The 22,249-nt window shown below is 45.3% G+C and overlaps 1 protein-coding gene across 1 annotated transcript in view; it reads left to right on the top strand.

Annotated features, from left to right (window-relative positions):
• Positions 1-22,249, top strand: part of CACNA2D4 (calcium voltage-gated channel auxiliary subunit alpha2delta 4) — a 116,770-nt gene that overhangs the window by 6,628 nt on the left and 87,893 nt on the right. Inside the window, exons 3-13 of the mRNA XM_079303772.1 lie at positions 2,935-3,051; positions 4,506-4,565; positions 6,132-6,294; positions 7,932-8,063; positions 8,618-8,678; positions 8,976-9,126; positions 10,618-10,692; positions 11,710-11,799; positions 17,757-17,870; positions 18,919-18,997; positions 20,950-21,083. Of these exons, the coding sequence (XP_079159898.1) occupies positions 2,935-3,051; positions 4,506-4,565; positions 6,132-6,294; positions 7,932-8,063; positions 8,618-8,678; positions 8,976-9,126; positions 10,618-10,692; positions 11,710-11,799; positions 17,757-17,870; positions 18,919-18,997; positions 20,950-21,083 (1,176 nt within the window). The remainder of the gene's footprint in view (positions 1-2,934; positions 3,052-4,505; positions 4,566-6,131; positions 6,295-7,931; positions 8,064-8,617; positions 8,679-8,975; positions 9,127-10,617; positions 10,693-11,709; positions 11,800-17,756; positions 17,871-18,918; positions 18,998-20,949; positions 21,084-22,249) is intronic.

Here is a 22,249-nt window from a genome sequence, read left to right as displayed (position 1 = left end):
ATCCCCAAGGGCAGGCTTTTACCCTACATCAGAGCTTTGCCCTGCCATTATTAGAAAGCCCAAAAAACATGGCAAAGAACAGACAAACCTGAGGAGTTCAGTCAAGACATTTTCCTGGGTGAGGATGAGAGGGGTGTCTTTCACGCTCTTAATTTAGTTCCACTAGCAGTGAGTAATGCAGCACTGTGTACTTCAATAGGCTGAATTTTATGGAGGTGGGAACAAGAATATATATTTGGTGACATATCTCTGTTCACAGATAAAACTTAGGATACTGAATTCTGGATATTCTACTTTTAAATCACCACCCCCGTCACTGCAGAAGGGGAATCTTAATGAATTGCTCCTGCTGTTTTAAGGGAATGCTAAGTGCTAAATGAATAAGAAAAGGTTTTCTGTTAGAGCTAAGCTAACTTTTTGGCTTCTTTTCAACATCAGATCCTTTCGGCCTATTCTCCCAAGCCTGACTCCTGTTCTGTAACTCATAATGATCTGATGGCCTGAACCTTAAGCACAGGTTGTACAGGATAATTTTGCCCAGCTACATGCACCTGACTGACTTTCAGCCATGGTGTCTGGTGACAGTATTGAAATCACAACTCTGTTGCCCACCATTACCAAATCTTGGATGAACAGTCATCCACAGCCAGGGATTTCTGTGGCAGAAATACAACCATGCAGTTGTTTGCTGATTCATTTATAGGAAAAAAGCTCAAATAGGATTTGAGCTCAAACCTGGTATATTCCTTAGCAAACTGGAACTTTGCAGAAAGTTGGGTTTTTTTGGGGGATGTTGGGGGTTGGGTTTTTCTTTCCCATCTCTGGCTAGATCTCAGGGCTGAAACTTGTATGCCATTAGCAGGCTGATTGTGATTTCTCATGATTAGTTTTACTTGTGAGTATGTAAATTAAATTAAATTAAATGTAATGTAAATTAAAAAATAATAATAATAACTGAGAGGGGGAAAAGCCCTGTTGGTTGTAACTGAGGCTGTGACCTAAGGTAGCTGGTGGCAGGTTGCTTTGTGAAGCACATGCTGGTGTGTCCCCCCTTGGTGAGCTTTCCCAGCAGAGATTACCCTGCTCCCCCCGAGCAGGGCCTGATTAAACCCAGCCTGGCAGGGATCACTTCTCTCCTGGCAGAGCCATGACATGGAGATGGAGTGACAGGCACCAGCTGGGTGTGTGCTGTGGTCTCATCACCACTCAGGAACTGCAGTCAGGGTTTGTGGCTGCACATTCCTCTTGTGGCAGTGTGGTTACCCCAGCATTCCTGATCAATTCCTCCTCCTGCTGCTCCCCCCGCCTGTCCCAGCTCCCAGCCCCAGCACAGGGCATGTGAGCCTGGCATTTTTAATCCAGTAAAACCCTTGCTGTTAATCATGCCAGACAGAGCCTCCCTGCCATGCCTGTTGTGGGCTGGATGCTGCTGCTATTTCTGCCTGACCTCCTCAGCCTGCCCCATCCTCAAGGCATTTCTTCCTCTGCCTGTGCTCAACCACCCTCCCTGACTTCTTGAACCAAAGGGGCTCACCCCAAAGACATGCAAATTCTTTTCCCTGCTGCTTCCCCCTAATTCAAAAGTCTCACCAGAGCCCCTGCCATCTCCTTGCCCTTTTCACCACCTCATTTTTTTTTTCTCAGCACAAGAAGCCCAGCCCTGTCTGAGGTTGCTGTGCTGCTAACACAAGGTGAAGATGGAGGGCAGCTGTACACACTGCAGACAAAACTGACAATGAGGGACCAGGGAATTGCAATTGGTTGCCTTGTGTTTCCACATTGCCCGGGAGATAAGGCTCTATTTTTTCTGAAATAAGTTAATCATCCTGTGTCCTTTCACAGGTTTCTTTACTCTTGCTTTCTGGTTATCTCTGTTAGCTGTGGGATTTTTTGGAAAGGAGAAATAAAGGCCATTGTATCCAGTCTTAAAAAAAAGCAGATTTAAGGAGGCAGATTATGGTTACACAGTTTGGAGGTACTCTTGTCTTTTTTTAAATTCCTAAGTTATATGAAACATGGTGAGAATAAACTGGTTATCTCTAAAGCTGTCAGATTTAGCTCCTCCTCATTACAGCACCAAGTAGCCATGCTCATAATCCCTAGGTTTTGGGAATTGCCTCTGTAATGCTTTTGGCCTAAATTATGCTCCTGGGTGCCCTACAAGTGGCATCACAACTGTCCATTTCTGATTTCCTTGGTAGTCTCCCCCATAAGCACAGAGCAGACCCTTCTTGCTGGAGACCTGGCAGGTGCCCTCACAGATGTGGTGGCTCTGGGGCAGGAGGCCTTGGAGAAGACTTCCAAATTTAAGTGATGGAGTTAAAATCATAGGTGTGTAGTTAAATAGAAGTGAGTGCTTTCACATGTTGTTTTTTGTAGGTGTTAATTCTCTATTGGACTGTTCAGCTTTAAGAGACCTTGTAGCTAGCTGGATTTCTCTCCATTTTGCTTACTTCTAACAGGTAGCTAGAAGTGTTGCTGAACTTTTTGTACTTTTAATAAGATTTAATAAACAACCAATCCTAAACACGAGAAAATCTGTTTCTTTTGTGTGTTTTTAATCCTGGCTCTGAGTGAAGACAGAATAAACTTCAAACAAATCAGTAATTAAGTGGTGCAAAACACCACCACTGTTACATTGGCCTTCTGCTCTCTCTGATTAGTAGGCACTATTAGCTTCATGTGCATTGCTGCTTTTAACAGCCACAAGCTCACAAGTGGATCAGCTGTTTTGACTTGGTCAAAGCACTTTGAGTTAGGGCCACTGCTCTGCACACCTGTAGGGTGGAAAAAGGGGAAAGGCAAAGATGGAAGGTGATAAAATCAGAGCAGTTGTTTCAACACAAAGACAATACCCAGACTAACAATAATAGATTCATCCCTCTCCTTAAGAACCTCCTGCTCAGCAGAATTTTTCTTCTCTCCCTTGATTAGAAGTACAAGGATGTGGAGCCAACTCTGAAGATCAAGGAGGTGGATGGCTTGGAGCTGGTGAAGAAGTTCTCAGAGCAGATGGAGAGCATGCTCCGCAGGAAGGTGGAAGCTGTCGAGGTATGACCACTGGGCTTTGGGAAGGAATTTGTGCCCTGCCAGCCCCAGAGCAGCAGGCACAAGCCTCCTGCCTGCTCCAGCAGTGTGTGGGTGCAGGGGTTGTGTGAGGACTTCCCTGCCCAAGCAAGATCCTGCTGGTGCAGCTGGCTGCTCGCGCTGAGCTTTAAGCAGACACTGGTGGGAGGGTGTGGGCGTTCAGACAAGGGGATGCTGGCTTCTCCCTCTGCTCAAATTAGAAAAGAAGACAAAAACAAAGTCTAGAAATAAATATGAGGGAATGAGCACTCTTCTAGGAGACAAGCTGTTTAAAGAAGGGGGGAAGAAAACCTCTGAAAAGTGAAAAAATCCAGCTCATTCTTCAATAATGCACACTGAAGACTAGGGGCTTGTTTCAGCTGCGTGTGTGGCTCAGGGGGAATTTCTGCACCTCCTGAGCACAGGCTGCAAGGAAGGTGCTTGGATTTCCAGCTGTGTACATGGGGAAGTGTGGAGGAGGTGGCAAGAGGTCTGGAGCTGTTGCAGTGTGGGAGATCAGAGCAGGTAATCAGTTCTGGCCCCTCTTGCTTCCTGCATCAAAGGATTTATCATATTCCCATGTATTTACCTTCTCTGAAAAGCATATTTCTGTAGTCACAGAGCCTTGACTGTTTAGGGCTTCTAATGTGGAAAAGTCATCCAGAAACACATCATTTGACTCTCCAAGTGAAATGTGGGCATATTTACTCCTAGAGCTTTGGCCCATAACATTAAATTCTTAGCCAGACTTTTCCAGTGTTTGCATTGCCTTATCCTTTGTGAAGGAGCAAAATGTAGTTTTGCTGAGACTGTTGCTGATTGTGCAACCCTGAAAACACGTACGTGTTTAGTTGGATCCCTTCCCAGTCTGTACCAATTGAGAATTACTGCCCTGAAGCATCATACTGGAGAAAACTGGCTGGTTTTATTGCCCTCCATAAATGGTAAGAGCTTATAAATGGCCACAGCATTGCTGGGCCCTTTATGAAATCCAGTCATGGTCTTTGTCTCAGTAACAATACCAGACTGAGACTCCCACAAGGCCTTTTCCTTTGATGAGATACTGACATCAAGCTGGGGCTGAAATGCCTTTCCCATGGCTATTTGGAAGGGTTCATGGAAAATGAAATTAAATCTGTCTGTCATTTCTCTAAATGGACCTGTTTCTGTTTGTAGATGTCTTGTGATACCTAGAATTGTAGGGACTCTGGAGTAAGTAGGTGTGGATACACTTGGCAATAAATAGCTGCAAATAATGTACCTTCCAAGCTGTGAAATTGTAGCACAGGATGACAGGTCAGCAGGAAAGGAGGGAAAGAGGGAAGTTTATAACCCCAGACTGGGTTGAGGTGAAGGAGGCAGTTGCTGATACAGCTGGAAGAACTCCTGGAGGGCTTTGCCACAGCACCCACTCACCTTCCTTTGTGTGCTTGCTTTAGAGGCTGGTGGAAGCAGCAGAAGATGCAGATCTGAACCATGAGTACAACTCCTCACTGGAGGTGAGTTTGTCCTGGGCAGTGACAAAATGGGGCACACAGCCAGAAGCCCACCCCCAAAACAAAAAAACAACAAAAAATTTCACAAAACCCAAACCTAAGTAATGCAGCATGGATTAGTGCCTCCTGGGCAGGTCAGGAATTGCCTTGTCTGCAGGACACTCAGCTCCTCCAGAGACTGCTGCAAGTGAGAGACATCCTTGTTGGCAGATCCCAAACCTTGGAACACCAAAAGGATTTGTCCCTTTGGCTCTGGGAGAGGAAGGTTTGGGAAGACATGGAGCTGCATGATATTATTGGCATAACTTTTACTGCACAGTGACATTGTAGTGCAAATTAGCTGGCACTTTGTGGGTTACTTGACTGGAAAATGAGCTAAAAATTAAGTGTGAATGAACAATTAGGAGGATGCTGTTACAAATACCCACAGCAAACCAAATGAACTGAATTTCTCACCATCTTTCTTAACAGCTCCCATCATTTTTTCTGTACCAGACAGACACCCACTCATCAGGTCTTCCCTTAAGGTGAAAGTCTGGTGCTGTCCAAGCAATTTGGATAATTGGCTTTCTGTTAATAACTGTTTGTTGTGGCCAAGCTATGGGATTACTGCTGGTGAAGGGAGCTGGAGTGAAAAGGCTGTGGAAGGAAGCCCTCTGTCCACAGTACAAGCACAGACAGTTTAGCAGAAGAACAGGCTACCCCTGAGAGTGCATATCTCAGTGCTGGGCAAGATGAAAACACTCCTTGAAATCAAGCTAGCTACTAATTTCATCTCACTTTTTAATTTTATTTTTTTTTTGAAGAGTCCCATTAGCCATGTCAGTTGAGTCAGGTGCACTCACAGTAAGGGCCATGGGTGAGTTGGGGTACATGACTGTATTTGCACACTCACTAATTCTTGCATAACCTCTGGCTCAGATAAAGCCAGCAAAAACCTCTTAAAAACATAGGTTATCCAAGGACAAAGAATGCCCTGAGTGTACTAAAGTGACTGTAGGTGGTAAATCCCCAGTGACCTCCATGGCTGAGGGGGACACTGCATTTGTCTTTCATTTGAGCACCTTCTGCTTGATCCTTTGCTCTCCATGAGTGCCTGCTCCTTGGAGTGACAGGATGAGGGGCTAATCCTGGCTGGGTGTCCATCAGGAGTATCTCAGCCAGTGACAGCTGCAGGGACAGGGCAGGGGAGGCAGCACTGGGTGTCCTGTGCTAAACTGGGAGCCAGACCCTGTAAGACACTTCACCTTTCCAGTTAATCCCCTAAATACCTCTGGGGGGACACAGGAAGCTGCCACCCTGCCCCTTTGCTCTTAAATCACTCCTAAGCAATGCTCCTTTTGGTCATGTGGCCATGACAACAACAAACTGGCCAGAAACCATCATTTGGGCAGCTTGACACTTTGAGTTGGTAATAGCTTGTTTGTGGCTCATTTTGATCCTCTTTGAAGCCCTGATTCTCCATATGTCCCCTTTTTGCTTTAAAGTGTTCCCCCCCCAATCCTCCACAATGCTGGTAATAGTCTGTCCTGTTCTCTCTCTCTTTCTTTCCATTATCTTCACATGTAGTTTGATTACTACAACTCTCTCCTGATTAATGAGAAGGATGAAAATGACAATTATGTGGAGCTTGGGGATGAATTCATTCTGGAGCCAAATGAGCATTTCAATAACCTGCTGGTGAACACAACCTACAGTGATATCCAACTGCCCACCAATGTCTACAATAAAGGTACTGGCCTCTGCTTTCTCACTGCTGGTGGGTTGGTGTGGAAATTATCAGCAGTAATACTGTAAATAAGGATGGGAGAAAAAAAAATAACCAAAAACCCACTGGCAGGAGAAAAAAAAAAAAGCAAAGCAGGATTGGAAAGGTGCTGTCCTAAGTCTGTGCAGTCACAGTCAGCTCTTGCTGCTCTTGGAAAACCTCTCATGGTGGACAGGCTTCCATCTCAGACAGGCAGTGTATTCTTCTACAGCTCCTCTACCCAGCCAGAGATGCTGTGAGACAAACTTGAGATGATACTTTATTGGCAATTGTCACTCTGGATGAAGGGTTGGCTCTATCATGGCCTTTATTTGTCAAGAATCTCACTAACTGCTGTTATTTAGAGACACAATAGAGTTCTACTTCTCCCATGATTTCAAATCAGTTCCATCTGCTCTGACAGCCCCAGACCCTCAAATAATGCTGACAATAGAGCAACCAGCAGAGCTGGCTATGGGTAAGTTCAGCAGAATTGTACAAAGTAGGCTGCTGCCTGTTGGATCCCAGAAACCTGAGAGTTCTGAGCTTTCTGACACTGACCCCAGGAGAACACTGCTTTTAATCTGAGGCCTTGGGGAAGGCTCCCAAATTTGAGTGATGGAGTTCAAGTCATGGGTGTGTAGTTAACTAGAAGTGTGTGATTTCACATGGTGAAGGGTTTTGAATTTGAAAGTTTTAGAATACAGTAATAGGTGTGGGGCAAGATGGAGGGTTTTGGGTGTTGTCTCCTTCCTGTCTTCTTCCACCTTCTTCATGCTTCAAGGTAGTGGTTTTGGTTGGATGGTTAGTGCTGCACTGTGGGTCACAGGAGTTTGGTTATGGGGTCAAAAGGATAAATACTATAAGTGAAAATTTTCTGTTGGACTGTTTAGCTTTAAAACAACTTGTAACTAGCTAAATTTAGCTCCATTTTGCTTGCTTTTAGCTGGTAGCTAGAAGTGTTGCAGAACTCTCTGTACTTTAGATAAGATTTAGTAAACAACCAAGCCTGACCACGAGAGAATTCGTGTCTGTGTTTTTAATCCTGACTGAGTGAAAACAGAAGAAAATGAAGACAAGCCACAAATTAAGTGGTTTAGTCGCTATTGAAGTGGCTAAACAGGGAGTGGTAGGTGAAAGCCCCACCCATTTTGACACTAACACAGTTAATCCTACAATGACCAGTCTCTCATGATTCTCTGTTTCTACTGCTGCTGCTGCTCTCTTTGGTCTCCTGAGGCAGCGAGCCAACACAGACACCACATACACACTTCTTCCTAGGAGTTCTTGGAATCTGCAGCTTCCTATTGATTCTGAGGAGATGGGACGTGGCAGGACAGCTCAGACTTTGTCAAGGAAAGGGCAGGCATGGAATAAAAGATTAGATGAGGAAAAGAGGAGAGAGAGTGCAACTGTGTAAACTGTGTAATCTGAGATCACCTGCAGTGGCCAGTGGTAGTCTGGCCTCCAGGATTCACTTGAATGGGGAGGGAACAGGGATGCATCAATGTAAAAGCTTTGGACAAGGTTGCATTCCTCCTGGGCTGCCTTTGTTCCCATCCCTCTCCTCCACCAGGGGTGGTGAATGCCCTCCCTTCTTTTACACACTTTTCTCCCCACAGACCCTGCCATCCTCAATGGAGTTTACATGTCAGAAGCCCTGAATCCTATTTTTGTGGACAACTTTGAAAGGGATCCCACACTGACCTGGCAGTACTTTGGCAGCTCCACTGGATTCTTCAGGTTGTACCCAGGTAAAAGAATAGAGACTGGCTTTGCTGTTTCAGTGCAACACAGTAATTTTGTGTGCAGGACAGGGTCTGTGCCAATGAAGAATCCAAGAAGAATCCATGGCCACTTGGTCAGATGGCTGCATGTCCTTGTTGTGTGACCTGGCACATGCTAGGGAGGTTGAAAGCAGAGATGGCTGTAAGCAGAGCCTGCAGCAGGAAGTTTGGGATGCATCCCTGTCACTGCTGCTGCTTTTTTATGCTCTCAATCATCCTCTGGGAGAAAAAAAAAAAAAAATCTGTTATTGAGAACTACATCAAAACAACAAAAAGCTCAAAGTACAAGCAGTTGCTTCCCGAATTCCAGCAGGCTATGATTAGGTACATTTTTTTTAAGAGAAACTTAATAAACAGTTTACTCAGCTCTGCTTGTATTTCTGCAGAAAGGCCACTGCTGTGGCTGGCCAGCCTGGTGTGCCCCTGGGGTAGCCAGGGAAGAGCAGCAGTGCAGGTGCCTGGGGAGCAGGGAGCATGTCCTGCCTGGGTGTGCTGACTGCTCCTCTTGCTGCTCTCTTCAGGAATAAAGTGGTTGCCAGATGAGAATGGAGTCATCTCCTTTGACTGCAGAAACCGTGGCTGGTGAGTTTTGGCCAAAGCACCTTTCATCCTTCCTCTCTCCCTCCTCTCCAAGGTGAGTTGCTGGTCAGTAATTAATGCTCCTCCAAGAGATGGGGATATATAAACAAAGGTAATAGCAGGTTAGGAAGCCCTGCCAGCAGCAGTTTTCCCTGTGGAGTCTAACACATGCCACATGGAAATTACACTTCTCTGACTGGGATACTTAGATTGATATTTAAAATTATTTCAGAACTGTGGTGTGTTTACTGAGTCTGCTCAGCATGGCTAAATCAAACTTGAACAATTGTCACTCTGCAGGTACATCCAAGCTGCCACCTCCCCCAAGGACATTGTCATCATTGTGGATGTCAGTGGCAGCATGAAGGGCCTGAGGATGACCATTGCCAAGCACACCATCATCACCATTTTGGATACACTGGGAGAAAATGACTTTGTCAACATCATTGCAGTATGTCTGCCTCCATTCCAGTGCTGTGCTGTGTCCCTGGTGCCTCATACCCTCTCCTCCTTCCCCTCAACAAATCACAGTGACCTACCTATAGCAGTACCTGTGTGGGATGGGGAATTAACCCAAATTACCTTTGGGAAGGCAGCTTTGTGTGCTCAGCAGGGTGGCTGCCAGGTCATCTCATCTCTCCTCCACAGAGGATGTTGGCTGCACCTTTTTGCTTTCTTAGGGATGTGACTGCAACAGATTACAAAGGGCTGCAGAGAGACACCTAAGCTAATAATTCACCTAGCTTGCCATAACAGTGTATTTGGATAATCCTCAGGATAACCTTTCCAGGCTAGAAAACTACCACCATATGCCTTTTTGTGCACTAGCATCCTGCAAGGCTGCCCTAACAGCTCTGAGTTGATCAGCTGAGCCTGCATGGAGCTTGCTCAGGAAGCCTCAGTGTTACTCTCTTCCTCTTTGAACCCTGGCAAGGTGAGGATGGGCTGGTTAACCACAGAGAACCAGCACCACTGACCACACAAAGCAAAACTTCTTTCCATGACTCATGGCAAGACTGGTGCCATGTTGAAGGCTCCTTGCCTTCTAATTTTCACAGCTAATTCAAACACCATCTCCTTCCCCAGCCTTTTTTCTATGATAGCTTGCCAGGGCACAGCCACTGAGATATAAATTCTACTTTCTGTTGATAGCTTCTTATGTTAGCTAATTAGAAACTCCAGTGGCAACAATTCTGTCTTTATATGATTGGACAGATGGAAGAGTGAACAGTGTTGGCAGAAAAATGGAGGGGAGTCATTAAGGAGTTTGAAATATCATCTGTTCTTCAAAAACAATCCCAGAAATACCCTTATATATATATATTTTATACTTTACTGCACTCACAGCAAGAACCTGCTGGCTCAGAGACATTATAGCCTGACCTAAGCTCCCATTGATCAGCTGAGCATCAGTGAATTAGTAATTAGGAATTGCACTGTCATGAACCTTGTAGGAAAAGGTTCACAGGGGTCTTACCAAGCTTTCCCTTATATGTAACAGCCTGGAATCATCCACAGTTTGTTGTTGTTCAGCCATGCACCAGAAGCTTCAAACTTCAGGTGGTGGCTGGGGACTCACAAAGTCTCCACAAGTCAAAACTATGTGCAAAAAGTGCTAGAAGCAAGGCCAGGGATGCAAGTTCATAAAGTAGGGATAAAAACTTTGTAGTGTGAGTGGGGAGGGGAAAAAAAAAAGTGACTTTGTATGTGTAGATATGCTTAGCTAGAACTCAGCAAAACATATAATTGATGGGTTATTCAAACAAACAGAAGATTCCTCAAAATCCTAGTTTGCCATGGTCACTATAAAAAATTTTTTAGGGAAACAGGTATAAAATGGCATAATGCTCCTTGCTGTTTTCTGTACATCCACCTAGGACATGAAACCATTTTGTGAGTTTTCTCCCATGACAACCCCATTCTTTTCCTTTTCTCTTTGCAGTACAATGATTATGTTCATTTTATTGAGCCCTGTTTTAAGGGTATCCTGGTCCAAGCAGACAGAGATAACAGAGAGGTGAGTACCAGGCCCCTCTCAATGTAACTCTCTTCATGTAAGCAGAGCACAGGGTTGAGATGCTGAGAGATGAAACTCCAGGGACAAGGAGCAGGGTTTGTATTTGAAGCCAGCACCAGTTCAGTGCTGTGTGCTGGCTCTGTGGCTCACCCTGGCTTACCCCAAGCTGTTGTGACACTGCTGGGGCCAGTTGGAGGGTGAGCAGCAGCCACAACTTCTGTGTCCCCACTGCTGGACCACGAGCACAACTAGCCCAGGCTGCCTTATTAAAAACTGCAGAGGGCAGGTCTCCATCTTAGACACCCCTCATCCTCAGCCCTCAGAAATGGGAATAATCTGTCCTTTCATCAGGGTGGACTGCCAGCAAGCCCTCTCTGAGGAGGGGTTTTGCTGCTCTCATCCGGGAGAGTTCAGCAGCCCTGAGGTGGCCAAGCTGCTCCACCACCCTCTTGGCTTATTGCTACTTTTAGCTTCTCTCCCTGTTAGGTTTTTTTGTTTTTTTTTTTTTCCTTTCCTCTTTCAGTTGTTTTTTAGTTTGTGTTACTACACCCCTGCACACCTTTAACAACTGGATTTCTTTCCCAGATTTCCCAGATTAGGTCACAGGGTATGACTGCAGAAGGTGATGTGTTCTGCAGTGTTTCCCAAAGAATTCCCAAACATCCTAGGCACTATCTTGCAGAGAGGGTTTAATTTAAGCAGATCAATGTTGCTTAAGTCATAGACAAGCATTCGTTTTTTTTTTTCTTTTTCCCCATCCTTTTGCTTTTGGATGCACAGGTGCACAAGATGTTTTTTTTTCCTGAAGGAGCAGATAAGGGCAAGTCAGATTTCCAGCAGTTTTGCCCCTTCCATGAGCTTACATGGATTGTCAGTGCTTCACAGCCCAGAGACTGAGAAATGCAGTCCTGCTGGAGCTGGATGGGCACAGCCTTTTCTGGGCTTCCCTTTCCTGCCCTGATCAAAGGGCCCACAACTCATTCCTGTTTGGTTTGGTTTTTGTTTCCTTCATGCCAGCACTTCAAGCAGCTGGTGGATGAACTGCAGGCAAAAGGAGTGGGGACTGTGAGCAAGGCTTTGACAGAATCCTTCAAAATCCTGAGAGAGGTAAGAGTTGGTGCTGATGCTGATGTGGGGCACTGCCCACCTCTGCACTCCTCCCCACCAGTGACAGCACATCCCTCATGGATCCCAAATTTGTGACAAGCAGTATGCAGGGCTCACCCATCTTAGGGGCAGTGTTGGTTTGATGATGCCCACAGCCACCAGTCCCTGGCCAGGAAGGATTAAGAGCCAGCAAAGCTGTGGCCTCATGAGTTTCCTTAATGAGCCTCACAACTGGGCATTGCCCAGGCACCTTTACAGATGGTGGCAATAAAATATAACTGATCAGCTGAGGGCCATGATTCTGGTTGTAAGTAATGTTATTAGTGAGCAGTGATGATAATGAAGAACATGAAAGATTATTCTTCAGGTTTATTTCAATGTCACTTTGCTGAGTGTTAGTGCTTGGGGAAGAAATCACAGGTACAGGAGAATTAATCCCTCTGATAAGAGCCATAAATGATTCATTGCCTCATGTGAATGGGAAATTCAGTAGCCTGGAGGTAAACATACAATTTAATTCTGTTTCTTAAGGAGTGTTAACAAGAAAAAAGGACCAAAAACCAGCTGAACAGCCCCATTCCCTCATGGCACTGTCTATAGTGGGATTGTGGGTCACAGAATCATAGAAGGGTTTGGATTGGAAGCTGCCTTAAAAGCTGAGACAGAAAACATCCTCCCCTGACATAGCTGAACCAAAGATAGCAAGGAGAGAATGCTGCCCATGCACCCCAGTGGATTAACATGACTCCACTGCAGTGGGTAAAGAACTTAATTTTTCTCTCTATTTAGCATTAAAAAATGCAGTCAACAATTTCAGGAGTCATCACTTATCTTGATTCTTGTTGATTCTTTCTTGCTTAATGAGCTCTAAACAGCTCTGAGATTGCTCTTGGACAGTACAGCACCCAGTGGTGATAAAACCTTCTGCTGTTATTCAGTCACAAGGTGAAGTGAATAACACTTCATGCTTTTTGCTGTCACCTTGGATCTGGGGACAGGGCTCAGGCATTTGTGCCTGCAGATGAGGAAGGGTATCATGTACCTTGGAAGTGGCTGTCCATAAAACAGTTGCTCAGATACTGTGCTGTCTTCATTATCAAAGAAACGTGTGAAACAGCAGCTGGAGCACCCCAGGCTCTGCAATACCACAGCTTAAGGCAAAAGGGTGTCCCCTGCCAAGTGTTCCTGTGGTTCAAGGGCTCTCTGAAATCCTCTCCTTGAGTTTCTTAGACCTGTATCAGTAATAGCAAAGGAAAAGGGTTTTTGGCAGTGTGCCCCAAAGCAGAAAGGGGAATTTTGGTGGGATAGATCACCCCCTCCTCATCAGACAAAACTCCCACTCTCCTGTTATTGCTCATACGCAAGAGAAGGAAAATTGCAACATCACACTGATGGAAGAGGCTTTGCTGATTACAATAGACAGCCAGTAATAATATCTGTAATGAAAGTGGCTGCAAAATTTCCCTGGTAATTTTCCTCAGTCCAATTGCTCACAGCATTAATAGCCCAGCAGAGACCTACTCAATGAGGTATGAGTAGCAAAGAGGGGTTGAAGAAGAGCACAGATCTCTCACTGTCTTTGTTTTCCTCCATTACCCTCTGGGGGAGACAGGGCATATTTTAATCTGTGATGCAATTTCCAGAGCAGTTAGTCAGAAACCCTCGTGTCTCTCTCTGCCATGCTCAATAAACCACTTGAACTCTCCATTTCAATTTAGCCACAAACCAAGTGGTTCCAATAAAATATGCATCCCAAGGAAGCCATGATCTTAAGCACACATTTATGAAGTGCTTCAAAATTCTCTGATGTCAAGTGCTATCTTTTGAGGTCTTTTCTTATTTATTAAGTTTTAATCTGTCTCACTGCTCTCTTCCTTGTTTCAACTAGCTTGGCCTGCCTTGTTCTCTCCACTTTTTCCTGCAGGATTTATACCCTTTTGTTCTGCTTCCAGGCTGAAGAAGCATCCTCCCAGCACTGTATGAGTGCTGCAGCTGAGAGCTATCAGGTGCTAAGCAGAGCAGAATAATTGCCTTCCCTGTTCTACACACCGTGGTCCTCTTAACAGGACATAAGACAAGAGCTACGTTTTTTTCAGGCACTGTCACATTGTTAATTCCTATCCAGTTGATGTGTCTCTGCAGCATCCCTCCCCAGGCAGTATCCACCCTCCTCTTCTGTGTTGGAGCCACTGCCTCCTTTCCAATGTACATGTGTCCTCCTTTCTCAGGATACACTCAGTATTTTCCAAGCTGTTGCTTTTCCCACCCTGTGGAGGACAAGAAAAGCCAAGTTCTGCTTTTCAAGGCCACCTTGGAATCATATTTTTTTCTCGCCACCAGCCTGATTCAGTTATGCTGTGTCATAAACATTGAAGTTGAGTGGGCCATTCCAGAATGGCTATAGGTGGGAAAAAAAGGTGATGAAACTGGTAACAGACTGGATTTCAGTGAGACATAACATTCTGAGTGACTTGAGCAAACTGGTGTCATAAAAAGAATGAACCTGTGTGCTGATTTAAGTAATCAAATGTTTGTGGTCTCTCATGTCTTACTTGTGTGTGTTTCATTTACACACTCACAGGATGCATGTGTTACTAATTTTTCTACAGTGTGCTAGATGTTTAAGGATAGTTTATCCATCCATTTTCTGTGCTTTTTGTTGATTTCCTCTTCATCCTTTGGGATCTTGTATTAATCCCAGTCAGGTCTCAGCCCATGAGGCAAGTAGTTCAGCTACACCTTCTGCAGTTCTTTCCCTTTATGCTGAGCACAGATTATTCAAATGCTTTCAATGAGTTTTTAATTCTATCACTTTGTGACCCTACCTCTAATTCATTCATTCTTTTCTTAGTTTACCACTTCAGTGGGTACCCAGCTATTACAATGTTTTCCTTTTGATGATAAAGGATGGAGGCTCCAAAGCCTCTCTGACCATCTCTCTCTGTTTTTTCTTATCTGGCATCATATTATTTTTACTCCTTTTCTTGCTTCTTCTCTGACCACTTAGAAGTTGTTTCTTGATTCCAGACACCTTTTTATGGACCTGGATTCTACAGTATATTTTTCAGGATATGCAAAGCTCAAAATTTCCTGTTTATCAGTTCCTGCTATTTTGCCTAATGCTCTTTCTTGTTTCTCCTTCACTGGCTTTGTTTTCTTGTCTGCTGCTGATTTTCTCCCCCTGAGACACTTTCCACCAAGTTTGAATTTTTCAGTAGTTCTGGAGGCTATTCCAGAGGCAAGTCTGCATAATAATGGGGCAGGAGGAGATGGAAAGGGGCTGCTCAGTCCCCTGGTCAGGCGTGCACATAATCAGCACGCGTGCCTGCACATCTCTGAGCAATGCTGATGCTTCCTATTGCTCCACCAGGAGCTCTGTGCCAGCCTACAACTGCAGAGCAAAAGGCAATGAGCAAACAAGGGAGTACAAGAGACTGTGACCCTGAATTAATTAGATCATGCCTGTTAGTCCTGGCAACGTGACTCAAGTTGCACAGCCCCGTGCCTCCTTCACTGACCCAGCTCTAGCCTATATTTCTTCAGACATCTCTTCTGTGGACATGTTATTCCTCATCTTCTCTTCTTTCATGCTCCTGAGACTTCAGTCAGAGCAGGGAATTATGCTCAGAGCTTGCTGTGAATGCTGTCAGATCATTTGCTACAGCTGCAGCCAGTCACAAAGGACCTAAAAACCAGGGATTACCTCTTGTTCGTTTGTTTTCTAAATCTGTCTTTTTAATCTCCATTTCTATGACACTGATGATCTCATTTTCCCTGTTGAAAATATCATCTACTCCTGTAATTAGGAGATTGCTGGTTCTGATACAACATCTAATTTCTCAGTATTATGAGTCCTGAAGTAAGCTTCATGAAGAGATCTTAAGTAGTTTGATGAAATGGCAGGTGACCTTAATTAAGTGTTAATTTAATAATAATCTAAACAGACATATTGTAGATTGCAACAGTTTGGTATAAGCTGCTTTCATAACCACAAGGTTCATATATCTGTGATCTGAGCCTCATTCTGACAGCATCTCCTGCCCTGGTGGGCACTCACACTGCCTGTTCTCTCTGCTAATCTGCACCCAGTTGATCTCTGTCCTGGGGATAACTCACTTGAGGCTGCTCTGGTTATTTCCTACTTGCTGGTCTTTAGCAGAATCCCATGTGGCTCTCACCTGCTTTTGCTCCTAAGAGCATCCTGTCTCATCCTGCTGTACACCCTCAGCCTTTACTGCCTGTCTCCCCTCTGAATGTGCTGCTGTGGGAACGTAAGAAAGGAGGAGCACATCCAAACATCAGCACCCTGACTCAGTGCTGCCCACAGATGTGTCACCTGAGAGCAACTAGTTAGAAACCTCATTGCAGCATCCTTCTCACTGCTAATCATCTGTCCTGGTTCTGGTCATTGCTACAAGCAAGGCCACAGCCAGAGAGGGGTTTGTACCTGTGGTAGTCCAGAAGCTGTTGAATCCATGCTTCCTGCAGTACATTTACAGCTGGAGGAGGCAGGACTGATAACATAGCTGGTGGCAGAAGGTGAAATTATGGTGGAATTAGCACTGAACCAGTAATATCACAATTAGGGACAATCACAACATAATTGTAGGAGTGGTGAAGTTACTGGGGAAATCTGGGCTTGGAACTGGCTTTGAGGTATTCATGGCCATAATGTTAATCTGCAGTGGAAGCACAGGACCAGCCACGTTGGTAAAGGCATTTGCCTGTCATAACAGAGTGTTACCAAACCTGAAAGGAGTTGGAAATTGAACTCTAAAACATCTAAAAACTCCCAGTTCACGGTCTATGCTCTTGTTCTCCCATCCAGGGATTTCATTTTATGCAATTAATCTTGCCACTTGGATACCTTTTTTCTTATTTTTAAGGCATACCTATCCTCTCCAGTTTAAAATTGCTGCTCTTTGATGTAACCTTAGTCTCCCTTCAGCTGCTCTCCTGTATACTCTTCATCTTGTGCTGTCTCATTAATCTTTGTTAGCAGGACAGCTGTCATCTCTACTTCTTCCCATAATTTTTAGCTCTGCATCAGTTTCTGCACCCTCCTCTGTTGATCAGGCTTTTCCTTGCTCAGAGTATAGCAGCAGTGAGAGGCAGGACAAGGAGAAGCACACAGTGCCCCTGAGCTGGCAGCTGCAGTGAAGTGCCTGCTCAGTTTTGTCCCTGGGATGGCCCCAGCTGCCTCTGCCACTGGCTTCAGCACTGTGTTGATGTTGCATAAGGCCCTCAGTTCTCTAGAGCAGGTACCTGAGGGCATGGGAAGCACAGGGAGCAGGAGACAGGCAGCATTCCAAGGCTGGTTCTCCCTGGCTGGACAGGCAAGGTCTGGCTTGCTGGTGGGAGCACATCTGTCCAACACCTCTGCAGGTGCCCTTGGGAGCACGTCAGTGTTTGTACCAGAGTCCTGCTGCACTTCTGCTCTGCCTTGAAAATCACTTGTGCATAGATAACAGGTCAGCTGTCATGTCATTGTATAGCCTCTCTTCTGGCACATGCATAACCTTTCCCAGCTCTGAGGGCTGTAGCCTTTTTTTGTTTTTGCCTTTTTTTGCTATTCTTTGGCAGACTGATGGATTCACTCCGAAAAAATCAGACTGATTTCCCACTCCTCTCACATTTTCTGCCATAAAAAGTGACAGTTACTGCTGTCAAATCAGAATTACTGTGTTTATGGTCAGTCTCTAGTTGTTTTGCATAAACTAATGTGACTGTGCAAGATGTGAAGCAGCAGGGAATCACACCCTTCCTCCCCTTCTTTTCTCCTCATTATTTTACTTCTGTAAGGCCTCCTGTGTCTGCATGTGCAAACCCTCCTCTTTCTGAGCGGTGTGAGGTTTGCAAATGGAAGTCAAGATCTGGCCCACCATGAATAAATAGAGTGCAGTTGCTCAAAAGCAGCCTGTGCTGGCATAAGGAGTGCTGTCCCTCTGTGTTTGCAGTTCAGAGATGCTGGCCAAGGAGGTTTGTGTAACCAAGCCATCATGCTGATCACCGACGGAGCCGTGGAGGATTACGAAGCCGTGTTTGAGAAATACAACTGGCCTGATCGGAAGGTTTGTCTGGGAGTGATGGATACAAAGGGAGGGGAAAGGTGCTGCTCTGCTGGGCTGGGAGTAGAAGAGCATAAGCCAGGATATCAGGCAAAGCTGAGCATTCACCTAGTCCAGTACCTGAATAGCCATGGGCACCTGACTAAATGCAAGCAAAGCAGCCAGCCAAAAGCCCACTGCAGTGATTTCTGAGCTAAGAGGAAGTGCCTATCTCTAGGTCAGTGAAGCTTTTCTTTTTCATCAACTTTGTTTGAGAAAGGTGTGGGCAACCAAAATGTTCTTCTGATAAGATTATAAAGACTGAGTTGAGTATTTCAAAATTAAAAACCAACTTTTACTAAGAGTTTTAATTCCACGCAGGACTGTTTATAATTGGTTCTCTTAAGGAAAGGTTTGGCTATTCTGATTTCTTATGGCAGCCAGGGGAATGATCTAAACAGCCTCTCTAGGTGCTGTCCAGCCCTATTTACTCTGGTGTCTGTGATTACAGGCTTCCACTAGCCTGTGAAAGTGGAACAGACCACTGCTCATCCTAAACCCTCCTGACTTATTTGTTTACCTCATCCCAGCTAGCAGCAATGCACAAAGGGAGAGAAGCAACCTACTGAGAGAGCAGAGCAGGGAGCTGTTAAAACAGTTTATTTCAGGATTGGCTCTTTTGGTGGTGGTCAAATGCAAGAGAAATGATAAAGCTCTCTAAATTATTCATGTGGCCAGCTGCTCCCCTGGGTAAAGGATTCCTGGGAGCTATAAACCTCTCTGCATGTGGTTGCTGAGTGCCTGGCAGAGCTGCTATCATAAAATCAAACAGAATTTGCACTTTTGCTTTGTTATTCAGATGATCCCGGGTGCTGCTTGGCTTTCTGGGTTTATTGTAATTGGAAATTAAGTTCCAGGCCACAAAACAGGAAACAAATGGCACGAGAGGCTCCTGTCTCTGTGTGAAGGCTGAGCTATTGCCCCCACCACATCCACAGCAGTGGACAAACTTCAGCCATTTGGTTTTGGCAGCACATTACAGCCTAATTCTCCTGCCTTTGCCTCCTTCTAGGTCCGGGTGTTCACGTACCTCATTGGCCGGGAGGTCACTTTTGCCCCGAACGTGAAATGGATCGCCTGCAACAACAAAGGTGCTGTGCAGGAATGGTCCCAACCCCCCTGCACCCCTCCAAGGCTCACCCACCACTGCTGGGCCCACAGGCTCTTGCTTGGAAGGCAAGCTAAGGAAAAAGCAGACCCTGCTGGCACACATGAAGTGTGCTGTGTCCAGCTAACACAAGTGCTCTGTGCTGAGCCACCGCATTTTCCTGTCACCGTGCCAAGGGACACTATGACCGAGATTCGTGCTGGCTGTAGTCCACCCAAGTCCCCTGTGCTTATTGTGTCCCAGTTGCTGGCTTTTGACAATCTGTTTAAAGCTCTGTCAGAGAGCTTGACATCTTTTGGCTGAGATATTAAAACAAACATTGCTGCTTTAAAGATTTTACAGCAATTTTCACGAGGTCTGCAGGTTAACCCCTGTACCCTGGCCAAATTCTTTGTGTGTAAGTGATTTTCACTGAGGTACTAAAATAGCTTGTTAATTCCCCCCACACCCACTGTTCTCTCTAAGTGGCATGAAATTACATGAATGAGAAAATCCATCCACAGTAGGTGAGTCACCTCTATGCATTTGGGGCCAGTTAAAAAGTCAAGTTAACACTGTCAGAGTCTGCAAGAGTCAAGGAAGAAAGGCAGGGGGAAAAAAAGCCATCCATGTTGGGAGATGACCTGGCCTCTGGAGACAGTAATGCTAGTTACATCAGTGTCCTGTTTAAACAGGGAAAGGAAGGGAAAACTGAAGCTAGGTGTCAGGTACAAACTGTTTTCCAGCCCAAGCAGTGGTTCCAGCAGAGCATGAAATGCATGGGAATATTTACAGCTGAAAAGAGTTGACAGGAGAATGTCTGTGAGCTGAGGATGCTCAAGGCTCAAGCATTAGTCTAATTAGCACTATGAATTACACATAATATTTTTAGGTTTTGTTAAATGAAGCAATCCCCTGGGTTTCAGACTGTATATTCAGCCAGGAGATCAGTGACAGAGAATTCATGGTACTCTTGGATCACTGTAAAATGTCAGAATATGCTCTTCTGAATAACCAGGTAACAAAAATGTGCTCTTTGCACTTGCATTCTCACTTAGCAGATCTGAACTGTGCAGAGGGCTCCCTGATTTTGGTTCTTCTGCTTCAATGCATTGTGTAACTCTCTTGGTCCTTGTTTTTGAACACACTAAATCTGTTACCACGTTACAAAATTTATCAGAACATGAGCCCTTTCACATGACAGTGTTTTCCTGGTGTTAAGAAAGTTTTCCACCTATCTGACACATTCTATCCCATACCAAGTGCAACCAATGCCTGTGGGTAGAAGCAGGATACAAGAATCCTCATGGCAGTACTCTGTGTTTGCACTTCTGACCAGCACCTAGATTTGAGGACCTTTTGGTAGCTTGAGAACATCCTTCCCCTTTACTCCTTGTTGTAGTCTTAGACTGCTGTAGGTCCAGCTGCAGGCACAAAGCTTTGGAAATAGGTAACTTGCATTTTTTATTCTGCTTCCAATGTGTAGATGGTAGTAATTGCCCTCCTTGGATGCAAAGCTGGGCAGACTGAAGAGTGCTGGAAAAAGTCTGGAAGAGAAGGTGGTAATTTGATCTTAATATAAAATAGGGCAGAGTAAGTGGGTAGCCTGGTGTAAAACTTTCTTTGCATATGTTTGGCCATCCAGACTAAAGAGAGTCTGATTAGTGGAAGCTTTTTCCTGAGACCTGAAGCAACATTTTGCATCTGCTTTGCACAAATCTGGTTATATCAAGACTCTTGTTTGGCATATTACTTCAGCATTTTTAGAAGAGAACCACTGCTTCCAAACTCCAAATTTCCACAGATGCTTTTGGATATGAGGCATGTCAAGGCCCATTTTACGAAGAGCAGATTACCCACCTGGGTAGACACAGTCTTTGACATTCTAGCTTTGCACTCATTTAGAAATGGCAGATGTGTCAGCAGAGTGACTCACGCCTCTATTTCTCCATGAAGGCTACTACACCCAGATCTCCACGCTGGCAGATGTCCAGGAGAATGTCATGGAATACCTGCACGTGCTCAGCCGGCCCATGGTCATCAACCACGACCACGATATCATCTGGACCGAAGCCTACATGGACAGCGCGGTAAGGACCTGCATCAGGTCCTGAAACACAGGTTCAACAGGCCAGGAGTTGGTTGATTCATAGAAATTACTGGTCTCTGGCTCTGCTGAGACAGACAGTATTCCTTTTCTGCTCATTCCTGGAGCTAAGATGTGTATGCAGACTCAGACATGATTCTGCAGTGACTCGGGTGCCCAGGACTAATCACACAGGCACAACTCCACCTGAGATGTGCTTCTGTGCAAGCAGGTTCCCTTCTGAAGGATTATTCACGCAATAGATTATTCATGGCTCAGGGTGGGGTCACAGACATTGATTTCCTCCAGCCCAGTAGCTAACTGCAAATTGCTTGCACCTCAAAGACACAGATTTCAGCTGAGGCAGCAGGCTCACTCCTCCCTTAAACTAGCAAGACCTAACTCACCTAACCCTGTGGGCAAAGGAGCAGACAGTCAGCACTCCCAATGCCCCCTGCTTTGTCTCAGCCCTGCCCTGTGGGAAGTCATTTGGCTCTGTGAGGGTGACATGGGGGTATCTTCTGCTGCATGAGCTGTGCCAAATGCAGGCTGGGACATGGTGTTTGAGTGTACTAATCAAAGCCTCCAAAAGTTCTACTAATTACCCAGGAAGTTTATTTTATCAGCAGACTTGCCACCTCTGGCACTGGTGTATAGGGTCACGCTTCCCAAGGCAGCCACAGGCATTTGTTTGCTGCATGGTTTGTTCTGCACTTTGTTTCTTGCCTTTTGTCTTGCCATTCTCTTCCTCTGTCCCAACCTCTCCTGTCTGTGATTCATTCCTCCATTCATGTATTCATTTGTGTGTTCATCCATGTCTCCCACCAGCTGCCACAGTCTGAGGAGGTAACTGCACCCTGTGTTTTGTGCTGTTTCCCTTGTGCCAGTTGGTGTGTCAGTGCCAGTCTTCACAGCCACAGCTGGCCTGTACATCTGGAGGGGGTGGGGGCTGCCAGCACTCAGAATCCTCTTGCACCAGCAAGAAGAGAGGGAATGCTGATGTACTGGAGAGCTGTGCTGTTGGTTCAGAGTAGATAGGGCTGTCTGTGTTGTGCAGTGGCTTAATTCACCTGATCTCTTTTTCCACATATCCAATAAGTGCAAGAGAAGTTTACATGTGTTAGTATGAGTGTTGCTGTGAATGGGAAGATTCCACAAAAAAATCATCCA

The sequence above is a fragment of the Erithacus rubecula genome (genome assembly GCF_903797595.1).
Source record: "Erithacus rubecula genome assembly, chromosome: 4".
Lineage (NCBI taxonomy): Eukaryota > Metazoa > Chordata > Aves > Passeriformes > Muscicapidae > Erithacus > Erithacus rubecula.
Note: the sequence above shows the minus strand (reverse complement) of the source record. Positions and strands in the feature narration are given on the sequence as shown.